General features: G+C 38.6%; 1 protein-coding gene across 5 annotated transcripts in view; it reads left to right on the plus strand.

Annotated features, from left to right (window-relative positions):
- The window catches only part of USP37 (ubiquitin specific peptidase 37), an 86650-nt gene that overhangs the window by 19340 nt on the left and 46325 nt on the right, over nt 1–20985 (plus strand). For all 5 annotated transcript variants that reach the window (XM_059168050.1, XM_059168049.1, XM_059168046.1 and 2 more), the window contains 3 exons: nt 8167–8264; nt 9589–9673; nt 17250–17411. In XM_059168050.1, the coding sequence (XP_059024033.1) occupies nt 8167–8264; nt 9589–9673; nt 17250–17411 (345 nt within the window). The remainder of the gene's footprint in view (nt 1–8166; nt 8265–9588; nt 9674–17249; nt 17412–20985) is intronic.

The following is a 20985-nucleotide window of genomic DNA, read 5'->3' on the forward strand; positions in this document are numbered from 1 at the left end:
GTGGTGGGGAGAGGGGTTCAGTTTATGAGAATTCTAAAGATAGAATAGAATTTAAAGTATTTTGGGGGCACCTTGGTTACTCAGTTGCTTAAAGGGTCTGCCTTTAGCTCAGGTCATGATTTTGGGGTCCTGGGATAGAGCCCTGCATTGGCCTCCCTGCTCACCAGGGAGTCTGCTGCTTCTCTGTCTCCTTCTGCCCCTCCACCCGCCTCATGCTCGCTTACTCTATCTCAAATAAATAAAATTTTAAAAAAAGAATTAAAAATATTTTGGTGATGGTAGATTACAGGCTTCATAGAGTATTTGGCCATTGCTGTTGCTCTGCTTATTTCATTGCCCTTCTGCCATCCTAGCTTTTTTTAATCTGCAATACTTAGAGGAAGAATAGAATTAAAGAACTCTAAGCAGATGTTTGTTTTTTTAATTTTTAAAAATCTTTTTAAAGGTTTATTTATTTGAGAGAATGTACATGAATGAGGGGAAGGTAAAGGGAGGGGGGAAGCAGATTCTCCCCTGGGCAGAGAGCCCCATGTGGGGCTCTGTTTCATGACCCTAAAGTCATGACCTGAGCTTAAACCAAGAGTCAGATGCTTAACCGACTGAGCCACCCAGGTGCCCCTTATCAGATGTTTCTTGTTGGCTGCTCTTCTGTTGTGAATTCTTTCCTTCCCTTTGCGATCTCCCCCAACCCATGAAAAGTTAGCCTAGGAGTAAAAGGATGTGAACCTAGGGTGCTTGGGTGGCTCAGTCAGTTAAGGATCCAACTGTGATTTCAGCTCAGGTCATGATCTCAGTGTTGTGAAATTGAGCTCCATGTCGGGCTCCATACTGGGGGTGAAGCCTGCTTAAGATTCTCTCTCCTTCCCACACCATCCCCACACCCCCACCCCCGGCACGTGAGCATGCTCTCTCTCTTAAAAAAAAAAAAAAGTGGTGGGGGTGGGGGTGTGCTGTAAACCAGACATGGGTTCTAGGCGAGGAACATCAATCTTCTAGAGTTATTTTCTGGTTGAACAAAAGAGGGTAGACCTACAGCAGGACAGTCACCAACTTGGTCTCTTCCTCATCATGAGGGGGTTTGGTTTGGTTTGGTTTGGTTTTAACTGGGGGAGAATATTTACTACACTGTTATGAAATACCTCAGTTAATACCTTTTTTTTTAAAGTTTTTATTTAATTTCCAGTCAGCATACAGTGTGATACTTACGTGTACAATTTAGTGATTCAGCACTTACGTACAACACCCACTACTCATCACAACACGTGTTCTCCTTAATCCCCAACCCCTTTTTAACCCATCTTCCCACCCACCTCTCCTCTTGTAACTATCAGTTCTCTATAGTTAAGAGACTGTAGCCTGTTTTTTGATTTTCCTCTCTTTGTTCTCTAAATCGTTTCTTGAATTACACATATGAGTAAAATCATATGGTATTTATCTCTCTGACTGACTTATTTTGCCTAGCATAATACTCTCTGGCTCCCTGCACATCATTGCAAATGGTCAATTAGTACCATAACAAAAATCAGTTGATAGTCAAGGAACTGGTATTGTAGGTTAAAGGTCACCAGAAGGAAGTTGGGAAAAAGCTAAGGAAACTTTATGTATTTATGGGAATTTTTGTTCTGCTGCTATAATAGATGTAAAACTGAGTAGGTGATAGGACTGGTGTGACATGTGAAACTACAGTCACCATGGACTCAGATTCTTTCTATCTTACTGATCTATAATTCTTAATAACTAACGTCCACTTTGTGAACCAAGATAGCTGCTTCAGCATTCACTTTCATTTCTGCATGCCTGTTGGTGGGAATGGGGAAAGAAACAAAGGCAGGGCATATTGCTTTCCTTTATGCTGGAAATTGTACACACCACTTCAGTGCACATTGGCCAGAATTTGGTCATATGGTTATATCAAATTAGGAGAAACTCTGGAAAATATACCTAGCCTAGCCCAAATTCTGTTATGGCAGAACGGTACGGTTGTTATTTGGGAACAACTGACAGTCTGCTGTAGTTTACCCCTGTGGCCATAGAAATAGATCTGTTAATTGTTCTTCCCATAGGTTTAGTCACTGTATCCAGTTCAGAGTCAGGATCTCTGGGTGATGTGCAGTTCTCTCCATAGGTCTAAATGTGCCTTCAACCATGTGCCTTATGGTCTGTTACCTAAAAAAACCCCTAAAAGCCAAGTTCGTCTGTATTCCCCACTCCCATGTCCATACATATATCATTATACATTGCTGCCATAGGCGTAGGATAACCACAGTAAAAGTTTCCATTTAGAAAAGACAAGAATAGGAAACGTGAATTGCTGTTCTGTAGCAGCAATAAAATCTTGGTAGGCAAAGGTTGTGAAGACGGTGAAAGTAGCAGAGTAAGTTCTTGATTAGTCCTTGTAGCAGTCTCTGTTCTATCCTCTGGGAGAAACTCCCTTCCTCATTGTACTTCATTTGACTCCTAACTTTGTCTTCTGGTAGATTTCCTTTGTCTGTTATCTTTCAAGGCCATCGGTGAAGTGGATCTTGAAGACTGTTCTTCTTGGGGCCTTGCAGCTTTTGTAGCCTGCTTCATGCTGATATAGTTCTGGGAGTTTGGAAGTATCCAGAAATCTAGGAGTTCTGGAAAGCTAGAAGTTTCTTTAAAGGTAGAGCAAACAGGATTTTATAGGCTTGAGAAAGAATTGGGACCAAAATTTTTGTTGTTTGGATTTTTTGTTTTAATAAACTCTTAAGTTTTGAAATAATTTTAGTTTTACAGAAAACGTATGAAGACAATATAGAATGTTGCTGTATACCCTTAATCGTGTTTCCTTTAATATTAACATGAGTTCCCCCCCCCACAAACTATTTCCTCAGTTACCTCCTGTCATTGCCTCAGTTTGAGAATCTGAAGCAATTGGATTTTTTTGATCCCATATGGTCTCAAATTACCAGACAGTTTCAATTCTGGGCCTTACATTCCTTGATTGTAAGGTGGCTAGCCCTTACCCGAATTTATCTTTCTTGAAAAGGACCTTGCTGAAACCACAAAGCAGTGTTCTTATTGGTTCACTTTTAGAGCTGTAGGTTCAGTAAGTATGCAGTCTGCTTCTCAGGACTGCAGATAGCAGGGTTGTTTTGGTTTTTTAAAAATATTTATTAGAGGGTATTAGGGAGGGCACGTATTGCATGGAGCACTGTGTGTGGTTCAAAAACAATACTGTTATGCTGAAAATAAATATAAATAAATAATAAAATAAAAATTTTAAGAAGTGGAAAAAATTTATTTGAGTGTGCATGCATGCACATATGTGAGTTATGGGAGGGGCAGAGGAAGAGGGGGAGAAAGAATCTCAAGCAGACTCCCCACTGTGTGCAGAGCCTGATATGGGCCTTGATCTCACAACCCTGAGATCATGACCTGAGTTGAAACCAAGAGTCAGACACTTAACCAACTGAGCCACTCAGGGACCCTTACAGATAACAGTTTTATAAATATTTTGGTGCAATATAACAGTCCTCATTGGCTTTCCAGTATGTAATATCTATGTCCTTACTCTCCACCTTCCTACTGTGGCTAGTGCTATGTAGTTCAGGCTTGTTATGGTAGCACCCCGTTCTACTAACAGCATTTGTGGATTCAGAGACTAGTTGTAGGAAACAAAATTCAGTTGCCTAGTTTACACACAAAGATGTTTGCCTTTAGAGACTATGAAGTGATTTAGCCTGTGGGTTAAACTTTCAGAATGATTTTCAGAGCTGTGCCCCAAGATCAGGTTACCAAAGATGCTGCTGGATGTCATCAAAGTGAATAGCTGAGTCGGAAACTGTCATCTTGGAGCCATGCTTCCACTACCAAGATGAGAAATCTTTAAGGAGAAATCAGACACCTCCAAAATGATTTTTGCCATCACAGAGAGAACACATGACCTCTGCCTTACTTCCGCTTTCCAGCTATTACTCAGTTATATGTAATTATCTTATTTTACATCTTGAACACATATCTTCTCTTACTTCACATCTTGAACAATAACTAGGAAGTGGAGTGTTTTAGCTTTCTGAGTTTCATGGAACAGATGCACCAAAAGGTAATTGTAATAGCGTGTTGCCTGCCAGTTCACCACATTCACCACACTTTGGGATCACCCCACTTTATCCACTTAGAATTCTGTCCTGTGAGCCCTGCATTTCTGATCTTTGTTCTGGGCTAATAACACTTCTCACAATATTACAGTTAGATTTTTTCAAGTTTGAGTTTCCTAGAAGACTCTAGATTAATATAGTTGTACAAGTGACTTGTTAAGAAAGTGCTCATAGGAGAGATCAAAGTGAGGAAAGTAAGACAGGGAAGGAACGGAAGCTGGAAGTCTATGAGGGTGTCTTTCAGGGAGAGTAGGCTTCATCTTGATCTAGCAGGGGGCGCTGGGCCTGTTCCAACTTGAAGTAAGGAAGGGAGCTTTCATGTTCTCATACTGTTCCATCATTAGTTCTGTGGCTCTGCCCGTTGGGCAAAGTATTTTAAGTAGCCCAAAGGCAGTCCTCTAAAGAAGAACTGCAGGTGTGTTGAAACACATAGTCTGGAAGCGTGAACACTATAGAAAGGGGTCTGAAGGGCTCTGGTAGAGCATAAGTATTAAGTTCATTTGCTGTTATCACAGATTCTTCACATTGATGGTGCCCAAATTCTGCATGAAAAAAAAGGGAGGATTAGAGGGATGAGCAATAGACCTTTTTGTCCTTATTTGTATAGATAGCCTTGAGGTTGTAACCAATGTTACCATCTTTTTCTTCTGCCATTTATTCTAGATTTGCTGCATTCTCCATTAATACTTCTGCTGGTCTTGGTGATTTGCCTAGTGATATGACTAAGATCTTCATCCTTGTGGGGATGAGCCCCTGATCACTATGTGCTTGTGCCGGCGATGGTTGCTGAAATTGCCCATTTGTAGTTAAAACTGAATGTGACAAACACTAAGAGATTCCCTAGTAAGTCCCCGTTACTCCCTATTCCTCCTGCCCTCGTTACCTAGCATCAGCCATGTACCTCCTTATAATAATCAAAGTCAGTTACTTCTGATAGTATGGCAGTTCCCTTCTTTGCCTGATGCTCTACCAACATGAGGAGCCCAAAATGAGTAGCAGCTGTAGCTATAGATTAAATGGGATTCTTACTGTCCCCACAGGTGAAAAAAAGTTCCCCCTCTGGGATCCAGGACCTGATTGTTTGATGTCTCTTTAGTGAAGTTCTCTGATGAGCATTAGTATGTGAAAAAGATCCTTACCCTTTGTACACATTTCCAATCGCTTCTCGGCCTTTTGGCTAATATGAAGTGTTCACATTTCCATATGGCTATTCATATACCTCTTCCATAAATCATTTCTCCTTGATCTTTCAGGCTTGTTACTTGCAGGCTGCTGACTGTCCATGCAGATTTTTCTGTCTCTCCATCCTGTATCTAGGAATCCATGGCCTACTCTTTTCTCCACACAAAGTGGATAATGAAGTGTACCTCTCAAAGTCTGCACACTAGAGGCTTTCCTTTCACCGCTGTCTTTTTGGGCAGCCCCCTAATGGGTCTGTAATGCAGCAGCAGTTCATTTTTATCCTCCAGCAAGACAGCAAGATGATGTATCCATGAATTAAGCCAAGTTTTTCTTCTTTCACTTGGTTATAGAGAGTATTTATAAAGCCTGTTCTTGTTTCATATTCCTGCTTACTTAGAACTCATCCCAGGTATATCACTTCCATATTAATGCTGCATTACTTTTGTAACTTCCTGGTCTTACGGCTCTTAGGAGATGTTAGCACCCAGTTCATGATGCCTAGCTCTGACTGATGACCCATAGTCATAGTCAGTCTCTTCCAGGCCTTAGTCCTATGCCAGGAGTAGTGTTAAGGAGTGTGTACTTTCTTTGCTGGAAACAGTCTGGTCTTGTTCTTAAATCCTAAAGATCTGGGCTGCAGCTATCTTTGGATGAGTGATTCTTCATGGTATTTTTTTCTTTAAGTTGGTAGTTGGCTCAACTGAATCTATCATTATCTCTGTTGAGCAGATCAGTACTCATAGCAACACCCAACCAGTTCTGTAGTCTTTATGGTTATTATTCCATATAACATATATCAGTTACCTGTGGCTGTATAACAGACCACTCCAAAACTTAGTGACTTAAAATAGTAACTGTTGGGGCACATGGGTGCTCAGTCGTTAGGATTCTGCCTTTGGCTTCGGTCATGATCCCAGGGTCCTGGGAACGAGGCCGTGCCAGGATCCCTGCTCAGCGGGAGGCCTGCTTCTCCCTCTTTCACTCCCTCTGCTTGTGTTCCCTCTCTTGCTGTTTCCCTCGCTCTGTCAAATAAATAAAAACTTTAAAAGGAAATAGTAATAACTATTATTGCCCATGAGTTGATGGCGACTTGAGTGGTTCTGCTTGTCAGGGCCAGAATTGGCTGATTGTGGCTCGGTTCTCTCATTTTCTCATGCAGTTGTTAGTTTGCTAGTCGCTGGTTGGTGCACAATGGCCTTACCCATATGACTGGCCATCCATCGGCTGCCTATTGGTTGGGTGATGAGGGTGATTGGGCCATGTGTCTTTCATCATCTGGTGCATTGCTGAGAGCTAGTCACATAACAATGTCAGCGTTCCAAGAGAGTGAATGTAAATTTGCAAAGTGCCTGTAGCCTTACAATCAGGACTTATACACTGTTATGTCTTTTGGAGTCTCTTGGGGAAAGGAAATCACAAGGCCAGGCCCATTAAGGAATAGGAAAATAGATTAGATGGCGTTTCTTGATGGGGGATCTAGGGTCAAAGAAAGGAATAATTTGGGATGTATTTTAAATTTTTAAAATTTAATATTAATATTTATTTTAATATTTTAAAAATAAAATGTACTTGTTTAAAATGTACAGTTCAGTAATTTGGGGTAAATTTATTGAGTTGTGCAATTGTGACCATAATCTAGTTTTAGACCATTTCTGTAACCCCAATAAGATCCATTGTGTGATCTACCACATTTCTTAAATGCTAGAGATACTGCATGAGCCATATTCTCTTCTCGTTTATCCCATCCCAGTTCACTACAGATGAAAAATCACGGTAATTGTAAACTATAAGGTCCCAAAGGTGTTATCGCCAGCAGTGGGATTTCTGTTGCTATTGTCAAATAAGTAGTCCAGTTCCAAAATACTCTCCATAGACATGTGCTTCCTAGGCCCATTTCTAGAACCAGCTGTTGTAGATCAAGTTCTCCAGAAGCAGACGCTGAAATGGAGATTTTATTAAGAAAGTACACCCAGGGGATACCAGGAAGGGAGTGGGGAAAGCAAGTCAGAATTAAGCCTGAGTGTGTTCTCACACGAAAATCAAGCAGAGGTTTATATAACAGAAGTTTATCTATGGGATGCCTGGGTGGCTCAGTGGGTTAAGCCTCTGCCTTTGGCTCAGGTCATAATCTCAGGGTTCTGGGATCAAGCCCCACATCGGGCTTTCTGCTCAGCAGGGAGCCTGCTTCCCCCCCCCCCCCTCTCTGCCTGCCTCTTTGCCTACTGTGATCTCTCTCTGTCAAATAAATAAATAAAATCTTCAAAAAAAATAAATAAATAAAGAGGTTGATCTAATTCCAGAGAGAAAATCTGTTATATAAATTTCACCTTAAAAAAAAAAAATTTTTTTTCACTTTAACTTTTTCTAATCCAAGGTAAGCGAGCTGGGCTCTTTGACCTTACCTGTGATTCTCTCAGAGTGTAGGCAAAGGATCTCTAGTAGCTTGAGGACAGTCTGTGAAAACCCTAAGTACTCGCTGTCAAATACATACCTAAATTGGCGTGGAAGAGAGGACACAAAAATGGGGTAAGAGGGAATCTGGGTAGAGTATCTGCATCATGTGCCACAGGCTTTATGCACGATGGTGGTCCTAAAATTAGCACTTTTAATCAAAGTACAAGCATATCTCTGACTGGTCCCATTCCACTTGTGTAGGTTCAAGTATTTGGGAATAATAGATGGGGGAAATGCGACTTAAGAAATTTTTAACTGTATGTGAAATGTAAATATTCTGAAATGATAACTATGTCTTTATACACCTGTGTGTGTGTATATGCGTGTGTATATGTGTGTGTGTGTGTGTGTGTATATATATATATATATATATATATATATATATATTGAACTAAATCATTAACTGTAGGAACAACAAGGCTATGACAGATCCTTCCAGAAAGTATTTAACCAGCAGTAGAGAGAAGCAGCTGAGTTTGAAACAGTCAGAAGAGAATAGGACATCAGGTAAGTATTTGGTCTTAATATAAGATCCTCATTTATTATATGATGTGTTGTTTTAGACTAGAAATAAAAACCTAAACTGAGACATACCTCTCTACATTATTCAGGAGTACTGCTTGATTCAGTACTAGTTATTAGGTGCCTAATTTGTATCCAGTACTTGGCTAAAGTATTAGAAATGTAAGGGAATTTTTATTCTTTTAACAAAGAATCTAACCTTTACCTTCTTCCCTGTTTAACTGCCTAAAATTAAACTCTCATTATCAAAAGTACCTGGATCATAGAGTGAATCCAAGGAGTTAAAGGGGCTGAAGCTGAATTTTATCAGTGTTGTTACATGTTAGAAGTTCCAGAAGATCTTGGAATTATGGCCTAAAGCAGTTGTTAAGCTCATCTTGTTAAGCTCATGCTGTTTTTACAAAAACTAAAAGACAGTCCACGAGTTGATGTCAGTGTTTCCCACATTTAACATACCTCTCTGATCCTCTGAACTCCTTAGAGACTCATCTGTGTGGCATTCATTTGAATGTTATATGTCAGCTGGAAATTAAATTGAAGCAAACTAAAATATGGCATGATTTTGAGAGTTTAAGAGAATCCATTTGATTAGGACTCTAGGAACCTTCTTCTTTTAGTGGTATAGGATTGTGAGATCCAACTCCTCCAGAAAAAAGGATCTAATATAATTCTTACCTCTGAATTAATAATACATCACATTAACTCCACTTACGGGTTTTCAGCTTTTATAATCAACCTGTAATTAGAAAACAGAATGCTTAAAGATATAATAAGCCTTAATAATGTTGAAGTTAAGGTATGTCTTTGAAAAGTTGATGTGGAAGAGGAGGGAGAAGGAAGTAAGTGGTCATGTGATAAGAAGGTTCATAGAACCAAATGTAGAAGCTTTAAGTGTGTTAAAGTTACAAAGGTAATTAGTGAAACTAACAAGAGAATAAGGAGAGAAGAGAACAAGAATGGGGTGATGTAAATGAGAAATTCTAATTTTTCATAGTGGAGGTAACTGATAACTGTTTATAATGAATAAATTAAATAGTAGAAACTATCTATATGAAAGAAATGAGGAAAACTTAAGTTTTAAAAAATGGTTAGAATTTAGAAGCATAATTTGTAGAGTTTTGGGGCAGGAGAATGTTCTTTGCTGTTAATAGCATTTCCAAAGTGTTGATCTTTTAACATGCATCTATATTACTTTGATGAAGAAAAAGGGGGGAAAAGAGTTAAATATGAACAGGCCTAATGCATAATTTTATGACTAAGTGAACTTGAATGGTTGATTCAGGAATTAAATTTTACCTTTTTCTTTAAGGGCTTATACCTTTACAGTCATCATCCTTTTATGGTAGCAGAACTGGATCCAAGGACTACACCTCTGGTAGCACTAATTTAGACAGGTATGTGTTGGTTATATACCTTGTGAAGAACTTGAAGTGCTCTCTTCTTCAGAATATTGAATTAAGGGACGCCTGGGTGGCTCAGTTGGTTAAGCAGCTGCCTTCAGCTCAGGTCATGATCCCAGCATCCTGGGATCGAGTCCCACATCGGGCTCCTTGCTCAGCAGAGAGCCTGCTTCTCCCTCTGCCTCTGCCTGCCGTTCTGTCTGCCTGTGCTCGCTCTCTTCCCTCTCTCTCTCTCTGATAAATAAATAAAATCTTTAAAAAAAAAAAAAAAAAAAAGAATATTGAATTAAGGGGGTAGGCTGTCCATTATGGGCTTAGAGAGTACTTTAAAATGACAAAATTGATGAGAATCCGAGACTCAATGACATTTTAGTTAGATAGTACTATAGAAATGTTTTAATTTTCAGATGTTTCTTTGAAAAAAAAATTTTTTTTTTATGTTCATCAACAAATGAATAAACTGTGAGGTCTAGGGAGATTTGTACTGAGGCCACAGGTTGTGACTGGCAAAGTGATCACATTCTAGACCAGTGTATTTTCTATCATGCCAAGTGATGAACATACTAAGATCTCTCCTAAGGCATTTTTGAACTGCCCTTCGTTGCCTGTGTATTTGTTAAGCTACTACCAAAAGTTGAGACATTTTCTTTAAAAAAACAAGTTGTACACATTTTTACAATTAATATCTTTTACTGAAAAAGGCTGTTCAGAAATTTAATTGCTGATCCTATAGATAAAGTTTAATTTTTTTTTTGAGACTTACTGAATATAAATATACAAGACAACTGCTGAGTACTTGTGAAGAAGGTATGATCTTGGAATGTAGTCCAGAGGGACAGTGGTAAATACAAAAAGGTAAGTGTAATGGTGATGTATAATAGATAGGCTATATAATGACTTATGGATACTTTGTTTTTTAGTAGCATTTCAAAGTAGTTAAAAAATAAAACCCTCAAATGATTGAGGTGAAGTAAAGAATTTGATACTGTGTTTTTAGGTATATTCAGTCTTGGGTGGTATTTCACTTTATAACTGCACTTTATAACTGCATGTAACTAAGTTATTTGGATTTAAGAGAAAGATATATATCTGCTTATTAGAAGATTCTTAGTGGTGCCTGGGTGTCTCATTCAGTTAAGTGGCTGACTTCCGCTCAGGTCATAATCCCAGCGTCCTGGCTCAGGTCATAATCCCAGCGTCCTGGAATCAAGCCCCACATAGGGCTCCTTGTATAGCAGAGAGAGCCTGCTTGCTTCTGTACCTCTGCCTGTGGCTCTGTCTATTTGCATTCTCTTACTACCTCTCTGTCAAATAAAATCTTTTTTAAAGAATTAAACTAAAAATAAATAAATAAACTTAAAGGAATCCAAGTTTTTACAAAAACTAAATTTAGTTTGTAAATAATTAAATGTACAGATTCCCCTCAAAATAATAGAATTCACTGTACATCAGGTTGGCTAAGGGAAATAAATTTTTTTTTAATGCAAAGCTTTGTTCAAAGATGAAGTGAAAATTTCCAAATCAGTGAGAAAAATCTGATACTGAGTAAAGACTGACCTCATAAGGCACATGGAAAACAGACTAGAATCAAGTGTTTAGAAAACCAGCATGAGATTGGGAACTGAACATGACCCCAGGCCAGAATTTCATTTCTTATATAAAGCTACAAATTCAGAACTGCTCTCTGTGCTGATAAGCCAAGGCTAAACACTTTGGGTTTGGAACCATAAATGTGCTGCTTGCCTAATGCTCCCTAAGCAGAGTGTAAATACACAGAAATGGGAATTTCAGTGACTGGCATTTGTGTTACCTGCATAGGGGCAGGAATTCTGAATCTCTAAAGTCCCATGCAGCTTAGAGGTCCACACTGTGGCAACTACTAAATAAGTCAGGAGTGCCTGATTGTGGAATGCAACACAGAAAGTGTTAAGTGTGTAGTGAAATGAGGAGAGTTATGTTGGGCTCTATGGTATATCCTCCATGTCTTTTTTTATTTTTTTATTTTTTTAAAAGATTTTATTTATTTATTTGACTGACAGAGATCACAGGTAAGCAGAGAGGCAAGCAGAGAGAGAGGAGGAAGCAGGCTCCCTGCTGAGCAGAGAGCCTGATTTGGGGCTCGATCCCAGGACCCTGGGATCATGACCTGAGCCGAAGGCAGAGACTTTAACCCACTGAGCCACCCAGGGGCCCCCCCGCCTTTTTTTTTTAAAGATTTATTTTAGAGAAAGCGCATGTGCCAGGTGGGAGGGGAGGGAGGGTAGAGGGAGAGAGAGATTCTTAAGCAGATTCACCATTGAGCACAGAGCTGGATGTAGGGCTCTATCTGACAATCATGAGATGATGACCTGAGCTGAAACCTAGATCAGAGGCTTAGCCAACTAAGCCACCCAGGCACCCCTATCTTCCATGTCTTAATAGCATTTTGGAGAAAATAAGGCCAAGGAACATAAAGACAAAGAATTTGTCAGAGAAACAATGGATGAAAATGATGAAAGTCCACACAGTGAAAAGCTTTAGCAAATACCAAACAGCAGATACTAAAAAAAAAAAAAAAAAATCCACATTGTAGATGAAATTTTAAAAGCTCCTTGAAGGAAAATACATCATTTATAAAGGGAAAGGAGATTGACATTTGCAACAACAAAAACGGAAGACACTGGAATAATAGCATAAAAGAATTCTATAACCAGCTAAACTAAAATTCAAGAGTGCAGACAAATAATGCTGTTTTTAGATACAGAGACAGTTTATTCTGCAAGAAGCAAACTGAACAAAGGAAGGAATGAAAATATCAGCAAAAAAATTATAAAAGCATATTTAAATATCTAAATACTTTTAAAATTCTTTTGTATAATTAATAAGTGCATATGGTAGAAATTTCAGAAGTTGCAGGGTATGTACAGTGGAAAGTAAATCTCCCTTTCTATTTTAATTCCTAGTTGTTTATTTTTCCAGAGGCAACTACTATTACTAATATCCATTAGGGATTATTTTATACATCTAAATAGTTTGATAGTTTTTATAAAATGAGGATACAATAGGCTTGAAAGCAAAAAAATTAATAAAATATTAGACAATAAGGAGAAGTATAGGAGTGAGGTAGAGTGTAGGGCAATTAATACATTTTAAGTTACTTTTGAGAACTCAAGTAACACTTATTAAAAAGTTAAAGGTAACTTCCGCTTCTGGCCAAGATGGAGTAAGAGGGACCAGATTTGCCTTCCTTCATGAAGCAACTGAGGACCTGGACAAAATGCATTAAATATTACGGGTCTCATGACATTGGACATGAGGCAGTGAAGGACAGTAATCCATGAGAGATGGGAAACAAATGAAATTAGCCTTATGACTGCCCCACGTTGCTTCTTAGAGAAAGTTCTTTTGGCTTCCATGTAAGAAGGAGGAACCAGGCAGAGCCCTGTGCTCTTCCTGATTGAGGATATGGAACTAGGAGTCGTGGGAGGCCAAGGCATCTGGAATTCACAGAACAGAGACGAGAGGGGATAACTGCACAGAGCAAGAATGGCAGAGATCTGAAGAGGGTCCCCCTTGAGTATTTAGTTGACTGCTAATCAGCTTATACAGGAGAGAAAACTAGCCAAGGCCTGGGAAGGAAGTACCCACAGGATCTAAGGGAATAATACTGAAGTTCACATAAAGCCAGACATCATTCGTTTTCCTGATAGCAGGAGTTTGCGTGCTAAGAAAGGTCTTGCCTCATTGGCAAGGAAATCTATCCCTGAACTAACTGCTGCTCTGTTCCCATATAAGAAACCTTAAAAGCAAAGACCCCAAAATAACATACTGTTTCCAGGTAACCTAATCACATCTCAGAGCAGAATTCCAGAATGTTTATAGAAATCAAAAATATCTAGCACCCAATAAGATAAAATTTTCCATGTTTGACATCCAAGAAAACATACTAGGCAGACAACAAGCAGAAAAATACAACTCATATGGAGGAGAAAAATTAATAAGTACTCAGAAATGACAAAAGTGAGAGAATTAGTACATGGATATTAAAAGTTACTAATCCAAAAAAAAGGTTACTAGTCCAAATCAATCATGACGTTAAATATAAATACAAAATGTTCCAGTTAAAGAGAAAGACTGGAGGGGAATTAAAAAAAAGAGAAAGACTGCATTTTAAAGGAAGAAAAGTAATCTATATGCTATTTTAAAGAAACAATTACAGGGGCACCTGGGTGGCTCAGTGGGTTAAGCTGCTGCCTTTGGCTCAGGTCATGATCTCAGGGCCCTGGGATAGAGTCCCACATCGGGCTCTCTGCTCGGCGGGAAGCCTGCTACCCTTCCTCTCTCTCTCTGCCTGCCTCTCTGTCTACTTGTGATCTCTCTCTATCAAATAAATAAATAAAAATCTTAAAAAAAAAAAAAAAGAAACAATTACAATATAAAGATGAAAAAAGATGGAAGCAAATACACCTTGCTCTATGTAGTAATGCACAGTAAGATAAAACTAATAGAAAGCTAATGATAAATTGTAGGGTAAGGGCACCTAGCTGGTTCAGTCAGTAGAGCATGTGACCCTTAATCTTGGATTTGTGAGTACCAGACCTGCATTGAGCGTAGAGATTACTTACAAATAAAATCTTAAAAAAAGAAAATCTAAGGAGATTAAAGACCTAAGTAGTAGGAAGATGAGAATTAAATGTTTTAGGAGAGGGGCTCCTGGGTTGTTAAGTGTCTGCTTTTGGCTCAGCTTATGATCCCAAGGTCCTGGAATCAAGTCCTACATTGGGCTCCCTACCAGCAGGGAGCCTGTTTCTCCCTCTCCTGCTCCCTGCTTGTGCTCTCTGTCAAATAAATAAATAAAAATCTTTAAAAAAATTAAAAAAAAAAACTTTTAGGAGAAAATAATAGGAAAATATTCTGTGACTTGACTTTACAGACAAAAATTGACACAAAAATTGAAACCATAGGGCAGTGGCCAGGCAGCCCAGCTTTGGAAAGAGGCTCTAGTTGCACTGTGGCTTGCCACCAGGATGCCCAAGAGGGAGGTCAGCTCTGTGTGTGTGTGTCGGGGGGGGGGTGCCAAGGAGGCAGCAGAGGAGGGGAAACCTGCTAATAAAGCCAGAAAAAGGCAGTAGGAAAGGATTAATCTTCAGACAAAAAAAAAGTTGAAACAAAAGGAGAAAAGGGAAGCAGAGTGAAACAGGCTAAAGTGACTAACCAGTAAACAAAAGACTTACCTGCAGAAAACAGAAACTGGGGCCTCTGGGTAGCTCATTTAGTTAAACATTGCCTTTGGCTCTGGTTGTGAGCCCAGGGTTCTGGGATTGAGCCCTGTGTTGGGCTCCCTGCTTAGTGGGGGTCCTCCTTCTCCTTCTTTGTAGCTCCCTCTGCTTGGGCGCGCGCTCACGCTCTCTCTCTCTGTCAAATAAATAATTAAAAGCTTTTTAAAAAAAAAAAAAAATGGAGAGGCTAAAAATGAGGAGTGTCCAGCCTCAGATGAAGCAGGAGAGAAAGCCACATCTGATTAATAACCATAAACCATGTCTTATCAGTGGTCCCTTTCTCCCTTTCTTGTATAATCTAGAGAAAGATTTTTATCACTTATATTATAAATGCAAGTTTTTTAGTATCTTTAGAAACATATTTAAGGAGGAAATCCCACCACATCCCATTTTTTTAAGTGTGATTTTTTTAAGAGGTTAGATCATTTGCTAATTGTTTCTTGGTACAGCCAGAAAGTAGTGGGATATCAAATATAGAAGGCTTTTATTGTCTTGGGTGTCAGCTTAACATTCCATAGATGGGATACTTTTTCTAACCTATAATACCAAGCATACTAAATGGCAGTTTGGAGTCAGTCATGCATTTAATAGGTCATGAACATTTTAAATTACTCTTTTCCCATGTTTTTGGTAGAATTTTTTCCTAAAGAAAACTACTTCTTGATCCTGGCTCCCTGTGTCAGAATTTTGTACACTCTGTAACATCTTGGTCCTGGCAATCCAGTTTTCCTAGTAACCTTGTTAATGTGCTGTGCAAGATTGAAAATTTGAGAATGTAGAGTATATGATATTAAATTGCAAATTAGTGGGACTTAACAGTGTAACAGCATATCAACTTTTGAAGATATTGGTACTTGGTAAGAAAAATTATTAGGTATTAGTTATCATAAATTGGTACTTGATTAAGGAAAATTTGTCTTCAAATTTTAAGCTGGAAGGTCACTGGAAGAAATTTTAGAAAATAATTAACAACTACATGATTTTTTAGATTTTTGGTACATACACTAAGAATTGTATACAAATTGAAATGTCTACTGATCTTCAGAACAACCAGTAAAAACTGAATTCTGAAAGAAAAAAAACGTAAAAGGTTGATTAAAAACTGTGTAAAGGCTTAAAACATATACAGGGCTCCTGCATGGCTTATTCGGATAAGCGTTGCCTTTAGCTCAGGTTGTGATGCCAGTGTCCTGTGATCAAGACCCACAGCCTGCTCCCTGCTCAGCAAAGGAGCCTGCTTCTCCCTTTTCCTCTGCCTGCCACTCCCCCTGCTTGTGCTCTCTGTCAATAAATAAAATCTTAAAAAAACTCAAAAACCGGGCGCCTGGGTGGCTCAGTGGATTAAGCCGCTGCCTTCGGCTCAGGTCATGATCTCAGGGTTCTGGGATCGAGTCCCGCATCGGGCTCTCTGCTCTGCAAGGAGTCGGCTTCCTCCTCTCTCTCTCTCTTCCTGCTTCTCTGCCTACTTGTGATCTCTCTCTGTCAAATAAATAAATAAAATCTTTAAAAAAAAAAAACAAAAAAACCAAAAACCTTAGAACATAAAATAGACAAAGGATTAGAATATGAAATACACGGAAATACATATTAGAATATGAAATACATGGAAAATACATAGAATATGAAATACAGATCATTAAGAACCCTATATAAAACTAAGGGTACAGAGAAGCAGTTCAGAGAATAACAATTGTAAAACTATGTTCAACTTCAGCAGTAATCAGGAATATGCAAAATAGAACAACAGTGAGATCAGTTTCACTCATTAATGGAAACCATGTGAAATGGCAGTTCACTGTTAGTGGAAATGAAAATTGGTACAGCGTTTTTGGAAAACAATCAAGGTCTCAGAAAAGTAAAAATTAAAAATGCTTATTCCTCACATTTTCACTTCTAAGCATATAAACTAAAGGAAGTTCTCCAGGAGATGATGTAAAAGAGTATTTTTGTGTCGTTATTTGTAATAGGAAAAAAATAACTGCGTCAATGTTTTTAAGACTAGGAAAGCTGATGTATCACATCCATTAAGTGAGTAAAAGTAAATAGCAAAGTAAAACTATATTACAGTTTTTCTCAAGTTATGAATAATGATAGGTTAAGTAGATATCGTATCATATGCCTCTTCGGCTGTCTATTGACAGACTTGCTAATTTACACTTGGGGAGTTTTTTCAGAGGTGACCATTATTACTAATATTTCTTTAAGTTTAGGATTTTTTTTTTTCCCCCAGATACTGACTTCTCTGAATCTGCTAGGGGAAAAAATAACATGCAAAATTGTTTTGCTAATGCACTATTTGTTCTTTTTTATAGGACTAATGTTTCAAGCCAAACTCCCTCTGCCAAAAGAAGTTTGGGATTTCTTCCTCAACCAGCTCCTCTTTCTGTTAAAAAACTGAGGTGTAACCAGGATTACACTGGCTGGAACAAACCAAGAGTGCCCCTTTCCTCTCACCAACAGCAGCAACTGCAGGGGTAGGTAAATTCTTTATAGTTTGCTTTCTTTTTATTAAGTCATTAACTGAAGTATATTTTGCTTGATGTCAAAAAAATGATTAAAGGAGGGGTGCCTGAGTGGCTCAGTGGGTTAAAGCCTCTGCCTTCGGCTCAGGTCATGATCTCAGGGTCCCGGGATTGAGCCCCGCATCAGGTTCTCTGCTTAGCAGGTAGCCTGCTTCCTCCTCTCTCTGCCTGCCTCACTGCCTACTTGTAATCTCTGTCTGTCAAATAAATAAATAAAATCTTTAAAAAAAAAAAAAAAAAAAACGATGAGGGGCGCCTGCGTGGCTCAGTGGATTAAAGCCTCTGCCTTTGGCTCAGGTCATGATCCCAGGTTCCCTCGATCGAGCCCCGCATCGGGCTCTCTGCTTGGCAGGGAGCCTGCTTCCCTTCCTCTCTCTCTGCCTGCCTCTCTGCCTACTTGTGATCTCTGTCAAATAAATAAATAAACACTTTTAAAAAAATTATGAAAGGAGTCATATTAATTATAGTTCTCAAATATGCACTCACTTATTAAAGATTTATCACACCATAAGTAATGATAACTCCATTATCTAGTCTGCAGTTTTTGAACTTCGAAAAAAAGTGCTTGTATAGACCATACTAATCATTAAGTAGAAAAAGTAGAAAATGCGTATTCTCCGATCACATACACTTTGTCATACTGCTGAGATACTTCAACACTATTTTATGTATAACCTCCTCCATCCCCTTCATGCTAAAATTTTATTAAATACATAAAAAAGAGATCATAATTAATAACTGTAATAATAATAGTAGCAGTCTTCCTTGAAGTGTTTGTTAATGACAAATACTGTGTGCTAAGTGTTTAAATAGATTTTTTTCTTTAAATCCTCACAGCCCCTCTGTGAGCTAGATGTATCAAAAATCTGCTTTCACAAATGAAGTAACCAAGGCTTAGAAAAGTTAACTTTCTCAAGGTGATGCAGTCAGTGATACAGCAGTAGTAAATCTAGTCAGTTGGACTTCACTTGCATTCTTTTTTTTTTTTTTTTTAAGATTTTATTTATTTTTAAAGAAAGAAAGAGTAGACATGCATGAGCAGGAGGAGGAGCAGAGGGAAAGGAAAAGAGGGAATCTCAAACAGACTCCACAATGAGTCCAGAGCCTGGTACAGAGCTTGATTTCATACCCTGAGATGAATCAATCATGACTGAGCCAAAAAAAAAAGAGCTGAATGTTCAACTGACTGAGCCACCCAGGCTCCCCTCCACTTGCATTCTTAACCACTTTGCTCTATTCTCTCTTCCCTAATTTTATCACTCCACATTAATCATGGGTGTGTGTGTGTGTGTATATATATATATATATATATTTTTTTTTTAAGATTTTATTTATTTATTTGACAGAGAGAAACACAGCAAGAGGGAACAGAAACTGCCGGGGTGGGAGAGGGAGAAGCAGGCTTCGCATTGAGCAGGGAGCCCAATGCAGGGCTCAGTCCCAGGACCCTGGGATCATGACCTGAGCCGAAGGTAGATGCTTAAAAACAGCCACCCAGGTGCCCCCTTCCTTATATATTAATACATAACCTTCAACCATGTTAGTATGCATTTAGATTTCCCTTTACAATCTAGGCTAGAATGAACATTCTCATATACATATCTTTTTAAAATTTATTGAAACTTTTCTATAGGATAAATTCTTGGAAGTGTATTTTCGTTTAGATTAAAGGAAGGCACTTTGAAATGTTTTATTACCCAATTGCTCTCCTCAGACTATCAGCTTGTTTTCAGTATTACTCAAATTACTGTTTTTGTACCAGCTTTATACATCCATGTTTTTTACTTGAATGAGTGACATCTTCCAGTTTGGCTTATTCATTGTAATATATATGCTTAATGTCTTAGCAGATAATAACATAAAATTTGCAGTGAAAGTATTTCACTTTATTCTCTGCTTACCTGTTTCTTTTCTCTGAGCTCTTTTTTTTTAGAGAGACTAAGTGTGCACATGCAAGCAGTGGGGAGAGGTAGAGAATCATAAGCAGGCTCAAAGCCTGATAGGAGGCTCGATCTCACGACCCTGAGATAATCACCTATGCAGAAGTCAAGAGTCAGATGTTTAACCGACTGAGTCACTCAGGCAACACAATAGGCAAGATGTTTAAATAAATTGCAGAGAGAAAAACAGTTGTAAAATAATAGCTGAATATGATCAGTACTCCACCTTCAATAATGGATAGAATATGTAAGCAGAAAAATCATTAAGAAAATATAGGATTTGAGCAACACTATAAATTTCCTAGATCTTATGGATATATATAGAACACTCCACCCCACAACAACACAATACACATTCTTCTCAAATGGACATGAAACGTTCTCTAGGAGAGACCATATGTTAGGCCGCAAAATAAGTTTCAATTTTAAAGGTTTGAAATCATCAAAAGTATCTTTTTGAACCACAATAAAATGAAGCTGGAAATCAGTTACAGATGGAAAACTGGAAATATGTAGAAATTAAGTAACACACTCTTAACCAGTAATGTCAAAGAAGAAATCACAAGGGAAATTTTAAAATATTTAGAGATGAATGAAAGCTCTAGCAGCATGCCAGAATTGATGGGATGCAGCAGAAGCAGTGCTCAGAGGGATATCAGTAGTAGGAAACACCTACATTAAAAAAGAAATGTTGGTGAAGCTGTGAAGAAGAGAGAACCCTTGGACTTTGCTGGTGGAATGTAAAATGGTGCAGCTGCTATGGAAAATAGTATAGCAGTTCCTCAAAGAATTAAAAGTAGAATTACCATATGATCCAGCAAGTCTGTTTCTGGGTATATATCCAAAAGAATTGAGAGCAGCGACTTGAACAGATATTTATACATCCATGTTTCACCTAAAGGTGAAGGCAACCCAAGTGTCCAGTGCATGAGTAAATAAACCAAATGTGTTTTATACATATAAGGGAATACTATTTAGCTTTATTTAACCAGTTTTTAAAAAAAGATTTCAATTATTTATTTGAAAGAGAGAGAACACCAGCAGGGGGAGCAGCAGAGGCAGAGGGAGAAGCAGGCTTCCTGACCAGCAAGGATCCTGATTCGGGACTCTATCCCAGGACCCTGGGATCACAACCTAAGCCAAAAAAAGACAATCAACTGACTAAGCCACCGAGGTGCCCCCTGTTTAACTTTAAATAGGAAAGAAATTCTGACACATGGTACAATATGGATGAAACTTAAAGACAGGCTAAGTGAAATAAGCTGGTCACCAAAGGACAAAAACTGTATGATTTCACTTACATGAATTACCTAGAATAGTCATATTCATAGAGTCAGAAAGTAGAGTGGTGATTGCCAAGGAGAGGGCAATAGGGAATTATTGTTAATTGGGTACAGAGTTTCAATGCCAGAAAATGGAACAGTTCTGGAGGTTGATAGTGGTGATAGCTATACAATATTGTGAGTGTACTTGATGGGTCTGAAACTGTGAACCTTAAAATAGTGGAGCGCCTGGCTGGCTCATTCAGTAGGGCATGCATGTGACTCGTGATCTCTGGGTCATGAGTTTGAGCCCTATTCAGCATA

This window comes from Mustela lutreola, chromosome 3 (genome assembly GCF_030435805.1).
Source record: "Mustela lutreola isolate mMusLut2 chromosome 3, mMusLut2.pri, whole genome shotgun sequence".
Classification (NCBI taxonomy): Eukaryota; Metazoa; Chordata; class Mammalia; order Carnivora; family Mustelidae; genus Mustela; species Mustela lutreola.